Consider the following 15,222-nt stretch of genomic DNA (forward strand, 5'->3'; position numbering starts at 1 on the left):
AAGCAACCCTTTGACTTATTTAAAAAAAAAAAACTTGATACCAACGAAAAAAAAAAATTTAAGGTAGACGTTGACTTTGACAAAGTCTAAATTAAAATTATACTTACTTAAGTAATACACCAAAGCACTAATTAAACGTTTTTTTTTTAAGTATAATTCACGAAGTTGCCTATTAGGGTTAATTGCACGAGGGAATCTATATGTGCACACCCAAATTATTAAAACTTATAATCATTAATCAAATTTTAACAAAGACTACGTCACATCTAAAAAGAAAAAAAGATTAAGAGTGTTTCAAATCATATAAAAATGTAGCTTAAATCTCCATAAATAAATAAATAAATAAATAAATAAAAAGTAGCTTATATCAGGTTTTAGCTTCTTCTTTTTTTCTTTTTTCTTTTTTTTTTGGTATTATTATGGTTCCCATTGTATTGTTTGTAGGCTATTTTATTGAGGAAAAAAAAAAAACTTATTTTTTGTGTATGAATTTGAGGGCCTTGCCCAGCCTGCACAGGCTGCCGTATGTGGTGACCTCATCAAGCTAAAGCTCGGTCAATTGGGATGAACATATGATGCGGAAAGAGTGAGATCTAGTTTGAGAGAACAGGTAAATTCGAAAAAAAAATAATAATAATAAGGGTATTAAAAAAATATTTAATTTTTTTTTTTGAAAAAAATATTTAATTTAATTTAATAGATTTTGGACATTCGTTTAAATTTTTTTTAAAACTCTTTATGTTATTTATTACATAAAATAATTAAATTTGTGCTTGCGCATGAAAATATTTGATTATAGTGATATTATTAATGTTAAGTGTAGGTTATTGAACATATAAAATATTAGTTTCCATAAAAATTGTGTTATGTGGTAATTATGTTGTCATTGAATAACAAAAAATGTTGTTTGTGAAAACACAATGATCATTGGATTTTCTTACACCAATAATAATAATAATAATAATTAGGATTGCTATAACTATAATCAGGCCAGTATAATACAAAAGGGAAAATATTTATCATATTTCTTCGATCTTTTAATCCATTTAGCCATGGTTGACTGGCATGATGGTTCAGACAATATGTAAATGAACTTTTTTTTTTTTTTTGGCACCAAAAAATATCTTGGGGTTAAAGGAAAAAAAAAAAGAGGCATTCAAAAGTATTAAAATGGATATGTATAGACATTTTGATGATGTTGTTTCCATGAAGTTTCATCTTTTAAGTTCACGCGCGCAGAACCAATATGTTACCAAAATGAAAATATAATTTATCCTTGTACAATAGTTGTCAACAGCTATATCCTCCAAGCTTGGAGCACTAGCATTGGGGGTGTAAATACCGCCAGTTGCTATTTTACAATCCAAGCCACCTAAAACTATCCGAATTTGTAAACTTAAAAAAATTTGCAATCTATGCAACTTTACTATTCATAAGTTGTAAAAAAAATATATTAGTTTAATCTTGTGATTGTGTTTGAAAAGAAAAAGTGAGTGAGATGAAAAAAAGAGAGAATAGTACTTTATATTATTTTATTAGATAGTTTATATTATTTTATTGGGTTGTATATAAATATAAAAATTGAGATATATGGTACATTGTAAAATAAGTTGGTAAAATATATAAAGTAGTTTTTGAAGATAAATTTTTTTTTTCTTTTTTTGGATCCCCGAATGCTAATGCTCGCAACTAAATATCTTAAGCACTGATAGGATAGTTTGCAATACTTTTATCGCTGTGGACTAATGTTTCTAAATGTTGAGTATGAATGCTATCAAAAGCCACATCTTCTGTGCATTTGTTAGGCCCAAATTTAAAGGCACTTGTATTGCATAAACTTCCCATCCTTCCTTGACATTGTAATCATCAAATTTTATTTGGAATGTTGAAGTCCAAGCAAGTTTTGAATTTTTTGAGGTACTTTATTTCTCTTGATTCTGCATAATATCAATAAGATGAACAAAATTAAAGTTAGTCAGTTTAATAAAAATGATAGACATAAGTATCAAATTAAAAGTGGCTAAGAATTTAGATACTTTTGAAGAAAGCTCTACAACATTCATTTGTTCTTATTAATTTTTCTGCATCTTTATCAATAAGAACAAAAGATTTTGTCGTAGTGTGATCTTCTTCACAATCCATCAATTTCCATGAATCATCCACTTCTTTATGATCCATCAATCCTTTTGCTCAAAAGAATTAGTAATTTTGATAACACTTAACACATAATCAACGAAAAAGAAGCCTAATTAAAAATTAAAGTTAGTCAGTTTAATAAAAATGATAGACATAAGTATCAAATTAAAAGTGGCTAAGAATTTAGATACTTTTGAAGAAAGCTCTACAACATTCATTTGTTCTTATTAATTTTTCTGCATCTTTATCAATAAGAACAAAAGATTTTGTCGTAGTGTGATCTTCTTCACAATCCATCAATTTCCATGAATCATCCACTTCTTTATGATCCATCAATCCTTTTGCTCAAAAGAATTAGTAATTTTGATAACACTTAACACATAATCAACGAAAAAGAAGCCTAATTGCACATTTTAAAGTTCAAAATAGAAATAAAAAGTAACAGATTCCAAACCTTTGATCCTGAACCAAATTCCAAAGCACATAATTTTACCTCAAATCTTCAAGCTTTCATTACAATCAACACCTACTTGGCAACTTAACAGCCAAATGGGATTCAAAATCAGAAGCTCCCCAAATATCCCATAACTAAATGAAATACTCAAAGCTCTAGACATTAATTTTCCCTTTACCAAGAAAAAAATTGCTCAAAGACAACAACGTTAACCTTTGAAAACCCAATTTTGCTTTAAAACCTAAAAGTAGGGGGAAAAAATTCCCCATTAACTCCCCACAACCACAATCAAAATTAACAACCAAATGTGTCTTACAATTTAGAAATCAATACTTGTAAACCACAGAATCAAAAGGCTACAGATATGCGAGAATAATTAAAATTAGCAAGAAAAATGAACTCTGAATTGTTACGAAAAATTGTGGGAAACTTGGAATTGGAAGCTCCGCCACTGTTGACAGTCAATCTCAACATCAATGCTTCTGTCTACTCATTTGACATCAAAATCTATGTGAGGTGCACTTGTTCCCAAGTCTGCTAAAACTTGCATAATATCATGAGTTGGAGAAACATAAAATCATAAACCAAAATTTCGTAATTAGAATTAAAGATGTGAATAAAATCGAGGATTCAATTTAGAAAGGTATATCTGAGCAGCTTCCTCCTAATTACTGAAATATCTTCTTTGACATAATGTAGCATCTAGTAGCAATGCAGCACCATTATTGAGGTAGAAATAAGTGATACATGAATGCAATAAACCAGAAACTTGTTCTAAGACCAAAAATTGAATTGCATCTTTTTGTTTATTTATTATTCTCGCAAAACAATTAAGCTAAAATTCACATTTTGACAATAGTGAGAACTTACCAAAAGAGAAAAGATAAGGGGAGTTGTAATGCTTTAATCAATGGAATAGACGCCACCGGTCCACTGCAAATTATTCAATGCTCTAGTATAACAATATCAAAACACAAAATGATTACATCAAAGTATTTAACCCAATAAACTCTACTTTTATAACTTTAGCTAATGACTATTCAATGCTCTATTTCAATTTCATTTAAATATTATATTTTCTATCTCAAAAATCACATAAACAAACACCATATAATAACCCAGAGATGTTGGCAAAAGAGAACTCAAACCTAGATTAACCAAAATTCCCATAAACAATCACCAACCCAGAACAAACACAACACCAATCGTACAAAAATTAATCCAAACCAAACAAATCAACCAACACTGCCACCACGTGCGAAGCATGTCGATCTGGATGGACGATTCTTGAGGGAGAAGAAAGACAGAGTCAAACCGGGAGAAAAGCTCCACCACTTTGCACCAGATCACCAACACCCCAGAACAAATCAACACCACCGATCTATGTGGATTGGTTTGAGAGAGAGAGAGAGAGAGAGAGAGAGAGAGAGAATGAATTGAATAAAAGTTGATTTTTTTAATAGCCATGAACAGTACCCTCGTCAATGGTAATGAGGTACTCTTCATTCACTACTTTTCTGTTCTAGTTTGAGGAGGCTGATGCATAGCACAATTGCGTGCGTTTAACTATTTTTTTAGCCAAAGACTAGTTTATCTAGTCTGATGGAAATGCTCTTAGTTGGAGTGTATATGTTGTTATTAGTTTCGGGGTATTGTGCTAAGATCCTGTACGACACCTGCCTTGTGGTGTTATGGTTAGGATCTGTATAGGTTGCGTAATATCGTTTGTTTGCTTTTTGCGCTAGTGGCGTTATTGTAAAATACTCAATTTAAGCAATATATATATATATATTGCTTAAATATCACTTTTTGACTACACACATTTGAGGGCCTTTCCTTAATAGGAAGCCCTATGGTCGACCCTGGAACCAAATTAGTTTCTTTTTCAATGGATCACATGTGCTTGCGTGCCACTCCTTTGATGCCTTTTGCCTTCTGATGAATTGGGCTTGGCAAGTTAGGTTGTCTTTGAGACCAAATGGAGGATTTTCCCAACTAGGTACTGGGTCAGTGGGTCTTCAAAATATGAGATTTGGCATTTTAATAATCGAGGTGATTAGATTAACCTTTAATTGAGCAAGTCTATTTCAGGGTTCATTTTGCATAAATTTGAGCTCTTAGAGCATTGAAAAATATGAAGCAAGAATTTCGTCTACATTTCTTGAGGAGAGAAATACATTGATCTTAATTATATGGAGATGGATATGGGCCATAAGTCACCATTTGATGTTGGTAATGTTGTGGGTTTTGAGCCCTCTTATTGAGGAGACAAACATTAGCTTCTTTATCCCCTAATTTCCATCTAGATTTTTCAAGCATCTTTCTATTTCTACCCATGGTTTGAGAATTTTTTTATTATAATAAAATCCAACTAACCCAACTTAATCATAGGTGGTGTGGGGTTTATTTGGGTCAAGTGGAAAGAACACATATCACCCTTTAAAAGTAATTCAAAAGATTTCTCTTCAAATTAGTTTGGAGAAAAAATGTCATTTAAATAATAGAAGGGTGCAACCCTAAAAACAATGCCATAAAAAAGTTCAATTGCAACTCCACTTCTATCAAAGTCTAATTGATTCTTGCTTACCAAAAAATATATATCAATAATTCTTATGTGGGTGAACGAGGAATAAACAAAAAATTGAAAATTTCAGTAGCACATCAAGAGAAATAAATGGATAAACGAGAGCTACAACCAACCAAATGATAACTTACAAATCAATACAAAAGAATTGGTTAGGTCTTCAACATCTCCACCATTAATACATGTATAAAAATCCTTTAACATACAACTCCCACGATTGCTACACTTCCAATAGACAAAACACAACTCACAAAACAAACACAATTACTATAGTTCCAAACAACATTAAAACATCCAACTTTGTGAGTTCAATATTTGCTTCAAAATTACATAGCCCATTATAATACCATATCAAATTCAATTATCAAGTGATACCAAAGATATTACCAAGGATTAAGTAATTATCTCCCATCTTCCACGGGTTTCAATACTTGATCTTTGATGCTATCATACTCAGCAGTTGTACTAGTAGAACAACCAGTGCCAACATCAATGTTGAAAGAGTGACTACTTGCACTCAGTAAGTATTCAGTCTTTTTTGCACAGGCATCAATGTTTCCCAATGGATGTTTTCCCATACTTCTCAATCTCTCCAGCTCCATTGCCGCCTCTTTCATTGAAGGCCTATCCTCCCCTCTCAATCTTAAGCACCTTTTTGCAAGATTAGCAAATTCTTTTAGTTGCTCGATATTATCCTCATTGACAATGTGATTTTCAAGAATTTGAAGTAAGCGATCCTCTTTTATGGCATTCACAAAGGATATTGCCAAATTTCTATCAATTTCTGGTCTATCAAAAGAAAGTGCCTTCTTACCTGTCAACAACTCTGCCATAACAACACCAAAACTATAGACATCACTTTTTCCTGTTAGTTGGCTAGTTTGCATGTATTCTGGGTCCAAGTACCCCAAAGTTCCTTGCACCAAAGTGTTCAATTCTGTTTGATCAAGAGGAACTAGCCTTGAAGCTCCAAAGTCAGCAACTTTTGCCGTGTAGTTATCATCCAATAGTATATTCATAGTTTTCACATCTCTATGTATAATTGGCATTGAAGTTGATGAATGCAAATATGCAAGTGCCTCTGCAGTTTCTGTTGCAATCTTCAAACGTTTTTCCCATGAAAGTAAGGGTGATAGGCCTTTATCATGAACATGGGTAGAAAGAGTTCCATTTGTGATGAATTCATAAACTAGTAAGGGAACTTCTGTTTCTAGACAACAACCAAATAGCTTAACCACATTCCTATGGTTAATTTGGGTAAGAACAATCATTTCATTTATGAATTGCTCGATTTGGCTTTGATCACCAATCTTGGATTTCTTAATGGCAACCACTGTTTTATCTGACAATACTCCTCTATACACAGTTCCATAACCCCCATGGCCAAGAACACTACTCTCGTCGTAGTTGTTGGTAGCCTTTTTGAGCTCTTCTGTAGTAAAGATTTTGGTTGTCTCCACAGACTTTTGGTGATTAGAGAGTTGTTGTTTTAACAGTAAGCCACCATTTTGTTGAAAGAATTTTTCTTTGAGTTTGATGAGCTTTCTTTTTTTCAATCCCCAATATATCCAAGAACATCCCAGAAGCAGTAGTAAGAGGCCTATTATGCTGATACCTGCGCACATTCAAACATGCACTTTCACTAAGTAATTAAAACGTTTTAACTTTATACTCTTCTTAATACCATTTTCATTTTGATGGCAAACATTTTGAGAAGTAGAAGTCTTCATATTTAACTCACATATCATATGAAGATGACTCGATCAAGATTTCATTTATAGCGTAGATGGTAACTGCCACAGTGGCACATAAATATAAATTTCCTATGAGTGGCTCTAAAATCTGGTTCATGTTATATTATATCAAAAATAAAAATATGAACCAATTGTTTTGAATTGACATCCTTTTTAAAAACCACAACGTTCCTTTCTTAGTTGAGAAGAAGACAATTAGCCATGAAGATATAATTTCTTTAAAAATATGGCGGTACATATATCAAAGAATTGAACTTCCCGTTAGTAGTACTAAGAGGCAATCCATATTGTTCTTGCACTCTGGGGTAGCAAACCTAGTTGAGAATCAATAGCCTCGTTTATATAAGCAACGCAGAAAAGTCTAAAATTTATTTTTCTCTCTTTCTTGGTTGAATATGTCTAAATTTCTTATTGTAGTTTAAATTAAATAGATAATAAACAAGAATAAAACATCGGGTTAATAACATTTCTTCCATTGAAGAGCTCAACTCGTCACCTGCTAAAATAAATAAAAACTCTCATGTTTAATATTGAGGGCGTCTGTTACGCATACCTTTTGCGATAAAAGTTATAACTAAAAAGAGTTTTAACATTTAAAATTATTGACAATAATATATGTTAAAGTGCTTTGAAATTGTTATTCTGTTCAATAACCAAATCGAGAAATTGAGAAAATGCTTTTCAATATGGAAAATGATAAAAGAGTATTACTAATAAGCGTGTTTTGTATTTTATTACTTAAGCCTTAAAAAATAAATAAAATAAAATAAAATAAACCTACTTTGTTCAATTAATGTCTAACATTTACTATTATTTTTTATCATCATGGTCATCAGTAGTTCTGTCTCCAAATTGATAGACATTGTGTATTATTTTGAAAAATAAGGAGTATTAGACTAAATAAATTTACCCTTCAATAAATATTTTAAAATTAAGCTAAGAGCATTGAAACTCAGTTAATTGACAATTTCTTATATTTTCATGACATCTTAAATTTAGATCTCCCTCTTCCGTTGTTACCATCAAATTATAAAAAATTAAAAAAATATTTCAACATTACCTAGTTCTTATTCGGTTGTAAGGGGTACAGGCATTCTAATCCTATGTTTTTGGATAGGGAAGACGAGGGTGTTTATCCAAACATAGCATAAAGGTAGGGTGGTAGCTAGGCACTACCAAACAGTGTAATTTGCTTCCGTCTTTATCTTTGAATTTTCAAATCGTTGATGACATCCTTTTAACCTAACAATGGTTTTTTTTATTTTTTATTTTTATTATTTTTATTGTAATCAGGTTAACAGAGAAAAAGATAATAAAGATTATAAAATCTTTATTTTAGAAAAAAAAGGATAACAATAAACATGGCAAGGGAATTCCAAAAAGGCCATCGTGAGTTAACAAAGTCTAAAAAAGTGTCGAGATATTTCTCCGTTTTGAAAACTAGACGTTTGTCATTTTAGTTGAAAAAGTGGTGTAAATTCAGCAAACAAAAGAAAATTAAGACGACAAGTCCATTTGGTAGGGCAGTCTATGTTTCTCTTTTGATTGAAAGAAATTGACTTACAATCGTGAGTTCGTTTTGATAGGCAAGAAAAAGTTAAAAAGAGCTCGCACCCCCAAAAAAAGAGAAAAATGAAAGAGCAAGGAAGAGAGCAAATTCAGAGAAAATAAAAGTAGATCAATAATTTGTTTGCCAAATTGTACTTTAGGCCTGTTTCAATTTTTTTTCCTCATATATTTAATTCTGTCCTTTAATAATTAACTATGTTAATTTTGTATTTCACTTTTCAAACTTAAATCAAATTTATCTTTAATTATGTCACCTTTAACTTACAAGCATAAAATTGACTTTAATTTGAAAGTTTAGGGATAAAATTAAGTAAATTAAGTAAAATTATGTTTTTATGAATATGAAGTATGGTACTCGTTCTAATTTTCAACCTTCCCAACACGATATACTATATACATGACAAAATCCTCTACATGTGAGCAGAAAACTGAGCGTGCAATATACAGATATATAGTAAAGATACTCACCAACTGCAAGGTGAATAGCTAGTGATGATTGATTGGAGACACAGACCGCGCTCTCCAGATGGTATCCTTTGATGCACGAACATTCATAATTTCCGGGTTTATTAGCACAAGTTTGTTTTTCCGTGCAATTGTTGATCCCTTTACATTCGTCAATATCTGCAATTGTAAAGTACACATTTTAAAGTAAATAAAAAGAACAATTTTGTTAACTAATGCTTTAAGAGTAATGGTTAAGATACATTTAATATTTTATATTAAACAACATTTATACATTTTTCCAAAAAATTAAAGTTAAATCGTATACATATATTCAAAAGGTGTAAACAAGCACAATAAATTTTATGTGTTTAAGGCAATAAATCCTTAACACTTATATTAAATTTTTTGAAGAATGTGCATTATAACTTATAATTAAGTATTTATTAATATTTAATTTATGTCATTAGCGCCCTTGTTAACAATTATTGCCTTGCAACAATAACATTAGAAAACAAAATATATCACAGATTATTAAGATAATAAGATACGATAGGAATAATATTACTTTTACTTAGATTCCCTACTATTATACACAAATCACACATATCAAGTCAAACAATTGTGAAAAAAATTAAAAATTTTCTTTTGTGTTTCAAAAATAAAGCCACGTGACATTTTAGAAATTTCTTTAAAATTTTTAATTATTTCTGGAAAAATTGTTGTAGATAATAAGTAAATTGAATACCTTGGCAACCATCTTTGAGGTACGGGTTCCCAAGGTAACCCTCCTTGCACTTGCAACGGTACCCAGGGCCGTTGAGATCAATACATGCGGTATTCGCTCCACATATGTAATTCGCTTTGTTATGAGCAACTTCACACGTTTCGTTACCAATTGCCCAATCAAGAACCATGGGAAGGGTTTCATTGTTTCGCAGACTAGTAAGATAATCTGAGGAGAAATTGAACTTGTCTTCTCGGATTATAAAGGCAAAGCTGCATGGATTGAAATCCCAGACTTTTGTGTGGTTTTTAAAGCTATATGTTTCCAAATTAACATCCTTCAATCCTTCAGGAATATTTAACTGGCAACACCCAATCCCGGAGCAAGAACCATTGACTACGTTGCTTATGTTTTGACATTTGGACAGACAGCCGATGGAGAACCGTTGACCGTTTAGATTACCATTAAGGAATGCGTAAGTGTCACAGCCAACGGCCACGAACTTGTTTTGCTTGACAGAAACTGTGAAACTGGGTATCTTGAGAGTTGCTTCGATGTTTTGCTGATGCGAAAGTGAAATATATTTTTTAGAATTTATTTATTGTTTTATTTAATTAATAAGATTAAGTCGTCATTTTGTAGATGGGTGGATATTATATGTCATTTTGAAAAATAAGTATAGATTGTCTATGTCAGTCAATTATTTCTATTAATTAAAAGTTGAAACATCCAAGTAAAGATTATTAACGTTATATCCAAAATTCTAAGTTTACCTTAATATTCTTTTTCATCTTTTAGGGGGTATGCTCTGCACTAGCTGAATAGTCTCTGAGTTATTGCTGCCTTCTAATTGAATTATTAATCATTGCCGTCTCTTTTTAGGAGATTGCCGTCTCTTTTTAGGAGAGAGATTATTACGTTCATAACATTTTTAGAATAAATTATAAGTAATAAGTTATTATTTTTCTTAATTTAAATTTACAACTTAAATTACTATTTTATTGACCTATATCAACCACTAACAATCTATCATTTAAAATTTATTGTGAAAGTATTATAAAATTATTATAAACATAGCTTTTCTCTTTGGTATATTGCTTAACTGAGAAAAAATCATAATAAATGTTTCACTAGTAATGTTAGGATGTACATATCCAAAAAGTCATTTCAGAAAAATGTTTTTATGAATGTGAAGTATGGTACTCGTACTAATTTTCAACCTTCCCAACACGATATACTATATACATGACAAAATCCTCTACATGTGAGCAGAAACTGAGGGTGCAATATACAGATATATAGTAAAGATACTCACCAACCGCAAGGTGAATAGCTAGTGATGATTGATTGGAGACACATACCGCGCTCTCCAGATGGTATCCTTTGATGCACAAACATTCATAATTTCCGGGTTTATTAGCACAAGTTTGTTTTTCCGTGCAATTGTTGATCCCTTTACATTCGTCAATATCTGGAATCGTATAGTACACATTTTAAAGTAAATAAAAAGAACGATTTTGTTAATTAATGCTTTAAGAGTAGTGGTTAAGATACATTCAATACTTTATATTAAACAATATTTATACATTTTCTCAAAAAATTAAAGTTAAATTGTATACATATATTCAAAAGGTGTAAACAAACACAATAAATTTATGTGTTTAAGCCAATAAATCCTTAACACTTATATTAAATTTTTTGAAAAATATGCATTATAACTTATAATTAAGTATTTATTAATATTTAATTTGTGTCATTAGTGCCCTTGTTAAAAATTATTGCCTTGCAACAATAACATTAGAAAACAAAAAATATCACAGATTATTAAGATAATAAGATACGATGATAATAATATTACTTTTACTTTGATTCACAACTATTATACACAAATCACACATATGAAGTCAAACAATTGTGAAAAAAATTAAAAATTTTCTTTTGTGTTTCTAAAATAAAGCCACGTGACATTTTAGAAATTTCTTTAAAATTTTTAATTATTTCTGGAAAAATTGTTGTAGATAATAAGTAAATTGAATACCTTGGCAACCATCTTTGAGGTACGGGTTCCCAAGGTAACCCTCCTTGCACTTGCAACGGTACCCAGGGCCGTTGATGGGTTTGAGATCAATACATGTGGTATTCGCTCCACAATGTAATTCCTTTGTTCAGAGCAACTTCACATGTCTCATTACCAATTGCCCAATCAAGAACCATTGGAAGGGTTTCTATTGTTGTAGACTGGTTAGATAACTGAGGAGAAATGAAGTTGTCTCTTTGGATAATAAAGGCAAAGCTGCATGGATTGAAAGACCAGACCTCTTTGTGGTCTTAAAGCTATATGTTGCAAAATTAATATTTCTCAAACCTTTAGGAATATCTATCTGGCAACACCCAATCCCAGAGCGAATCCATTTGCTAGTTGTGTTGTTGTTAGTACATTGGAAGCAGCCGATGGAAAACGGTTCACCGTTTGAGGATACCATTAAGGATGCGTAAGTGTCACAGCCAACTGCCACGAACTTGTTTTGGTGACAGAAACTGTGAAACTGGGGACCCGGAGCCACTGTGTTTCGTCTTTTCCAAGCGTACCCGATGGTTGTAACAGTCTTCAGCTTAAACATCAAGATCTCTCCTTGATGGAATGTTTGTAACCGTAGGTTCCAATCATGGTTGAGGTTGCCTGGCGGTTGCTAGTACAATTGATAAAAAAATCTCGAGTTCATTGAGGAAACAACCTTTAGTTATACCAAAGGGATACGGAATTTTTACATCTCCACATCTATCAGTGCAGTTAGGCAGGGCTAATGGAAATGCTGTTGCTGCTGCTGCCATAAATGATAATATCACACCAACCCAGGTGAGCTGCACAAGCATACTATGGAAACCCATAGCACTACTATTTCTGAAGGATGTTTAAGTGTAGTGTGTGGAGAACTTCACAAAGATGCTGGACTTTTAAAAGCAGACTGAGAAACCCAAAAATGCGTGAGAATTTTGTCTTTACAACTTTACAGCTGTAAGTGCATGTGCTGCAACTTGCATAAGGTTGTAGACTTTGGTAAGGTCCTAACAACCAACTTCTACTATTAATTAATTTAATAATAGTAAAGACACTAGAGCATTTGGTTTTAGAGAGTAAACTCTTGGTAAGTTAAGCCAATGAATTGCTGCATCTGTTGCTTCATCATCTTGTAAGGAGTTCATAAATTAAAAAAAAAAAAAACCAGTTCTCCAATAATTAAAAATTTTATATATATATATATATATTATTTATGTTCTTTATCTTACAGTAGAAAATTTTATTTATCTATTACCCTCAAAATTTGGTACTAGTCGTACGACTGAATGTATACAAATCTTAGGCTTCTTAGAACATTAATATCAATTTTCTCAAATTTTTAGTTAAATTAACTCAAAAAAATTTATTTTTTCTAGTTTAGTTATCTATATTTTTTATAGTCATGCATTCACCTCAACACTATATCACTGTTTTAATTAAATATTATTTTTTTATTCACACTTTTTTAACCTCAAAATCTACTGCCACCTATCAATACCGTACATACCCAGCTTAGTGTTAGTGCTGTTTGTATACTATTGCACTAGATTAAAATATAATAGTAAAATAATTTACTTCAATTCTTGTGACCATTTTTTGAAGTTTGAAAGGTAAAGATAGAGACAAGTCTTTTCACTTATCATCTTAATTTGAATTAAGGCACCAAATATTAGGATTTAAATCCTCAAGATTTTTCAAGATACACTATCATATAGATTTCCTTAAATCTGAACTATTTTTTAATGATTTAATGGTCTAAATTTTGCCATGTAAATATTTCACTAACAATAATTTTAATTATTTTGTTTGCAACATTATTTTATTATTTCAAGAGTATTATTAGTAGAATGTTGAAATTGTAGAATCCAGACGACTCTTAAATCATAAAAAAAGTGGTTAGGATTTAAACATATCTATTGGTATAATACCCTAGAAAATCTAGAGGATCTGAATCCCAAACATTCACATGGGTCAAATAAAGCAATGGAGCAAAAAGTGCAAAGGTAAAAATAAGAGGAAACAAAGAGAAGAATGGGAAGAAGGAGAGAAGGCGAACTGAGAAGAATAAGAAGCAACATCAAGTAAAACTTCAGCAATCTGAAACAACAACAATTGGTGATGTTGTGGTTATTGGTGAGAGAATAATCACTAGATCTGATTTTTACAAAACTCTTTTCTTCTTGTTCTTCTCTTTCTCATCCATCCCTTCCTTAAAAATTCAAAGAACGTTCTCCTTTCTCAAAAATTTATTAAGGATTTGAGATTGATGTTGATCAGTTCATGAGAGAGAGAGAGAGAGAGAGAGAGAGAGAGGAGAAATAAGGGCTTGTTTGGTTAGTTTTTTTTCATCACTCAGTTTTCGTCACTCATCACTCATTACTCATCACTTAAAATACCCAACTCCCTACACCCCACCCGTTTAGCACTATCACTCAACTTGTCATCACTCAAATTTTTCAACTGTTTATGGGCCCCATACCTGTAACTTGGTGCAGCTTTTACTTTTTCTTTTTCTTTTTCTTTTTCCCTTCAAACCCCAATACCCAAACTCACTAAAAGTATAAAAAAAAATAATAATAAAAAAAAAAAACCGAACAGTGAAAGAAGGAGAAAAGAAGAATAAGAAGAAGAAGAAGCGACCTAGTGTGAAAAAAAAAAATGATGAAGAAACTGCACGCACTGAACCCAGTGAAGAAGAAAAAAAAAAAGGGTCAAAAGTTGCGGCTAACTCTGACTGTGGGACCAGTGTGTGGTGTTATTTATGGAAATGCCATTGAAAACAGAGTTATGGAAACTTAAAACACCTAAAATGTATTTTCAGTTTCCATAACTCATCACTAAAAAATAAGAGAATTGAGTGATAGAAACAATCATCCAAAACCAAGCCAAACAATCATCCATTTGTGGGACCCACTTGTTTTGGATGATGGATCATGAAAATTGAGTGATATCACTCAGTTTTCATGCAATCCAAACAAGCTCTAACATTGTTGACCCAATTCTAAACTGTAGTTACACTTGATGGTGAAAATTGCCAAATATTACGTTTTAGCAAAATTTGTGTCAAATTACTCAAGTTTCACAAAATTGATTTCTACATAGTACTCGAGTTCCTAGATGAGTCGCTAGCACTGCTAACCTGAAATTTGATCAACTTGAAATTTGATCATTCCACAAGTATGAGTACTTGTGAGGTTTGGGTACAAGGACCGGAATTCAAGTCTCCAAAATGGAACTTTACACACGTATATACTTAAATTAGATTAGAGTAGAATTCTATCTGGTAAAAGGAGAAAAAAAAGGTATTGTGGTACTCGATATTACGAAAGTTGAGTATTTTTTTAAGGTGCTCGAGCTAGTAAAACTCGAGTACCTTGTTTTTCTTTTTCTTGTTTTTTGATGAGCTTTTTTAAGGTACTCAAGTATCGTAATTAGCTTCCCCACCCTAACTTACATTTAATTCAAATGCATTAACTACTTTAAGGATCCCGATTT

At 31.5% G+C, this 15,222-nt stretch overlaps 1 protein-coding gene across 1 annotated transcript; it reads right to left on the bottom strand.

Moving 5' to 3' along the window:
* Window positions 1–5,301: 5,301 nt before the first annotated feature.
* On the bottom strand, window positions 5,302–10,236 carry LOC111996383 (wall-associated receptor kinase 2; the record flags this gene model as incomplete). The annotated part of the gene is made up of 3 exons (XM_065767303.1): window positions 5,302–6,789; window positions 8,966–9,121; window positions 9,690–10,236. Coding segments are annotated over 3 exons (1,917 nt in total), but the record flags the coding sequence as incomplete, so codon positions are not given.
* Window positions 10,237–15,222: the final 4,986 nt, after the last annotated feature.

The sequence above is a fragment of the Quercus suber genome, unplaced genomic scaffold (genome assembly GCF_002906115.3).
Source record: "Quercus suber isolate HL8 unplaced genomic scaffold, Cork oak 2.0 scaffold_791, whole genome shotgun sequence".
NCBI classification, from domain to species: Eukaryota; Viridiplantae; Streptophyta; class Magnoliopsida; order Fagales; family Fagaceae; genus Quercus; species Quercus suber.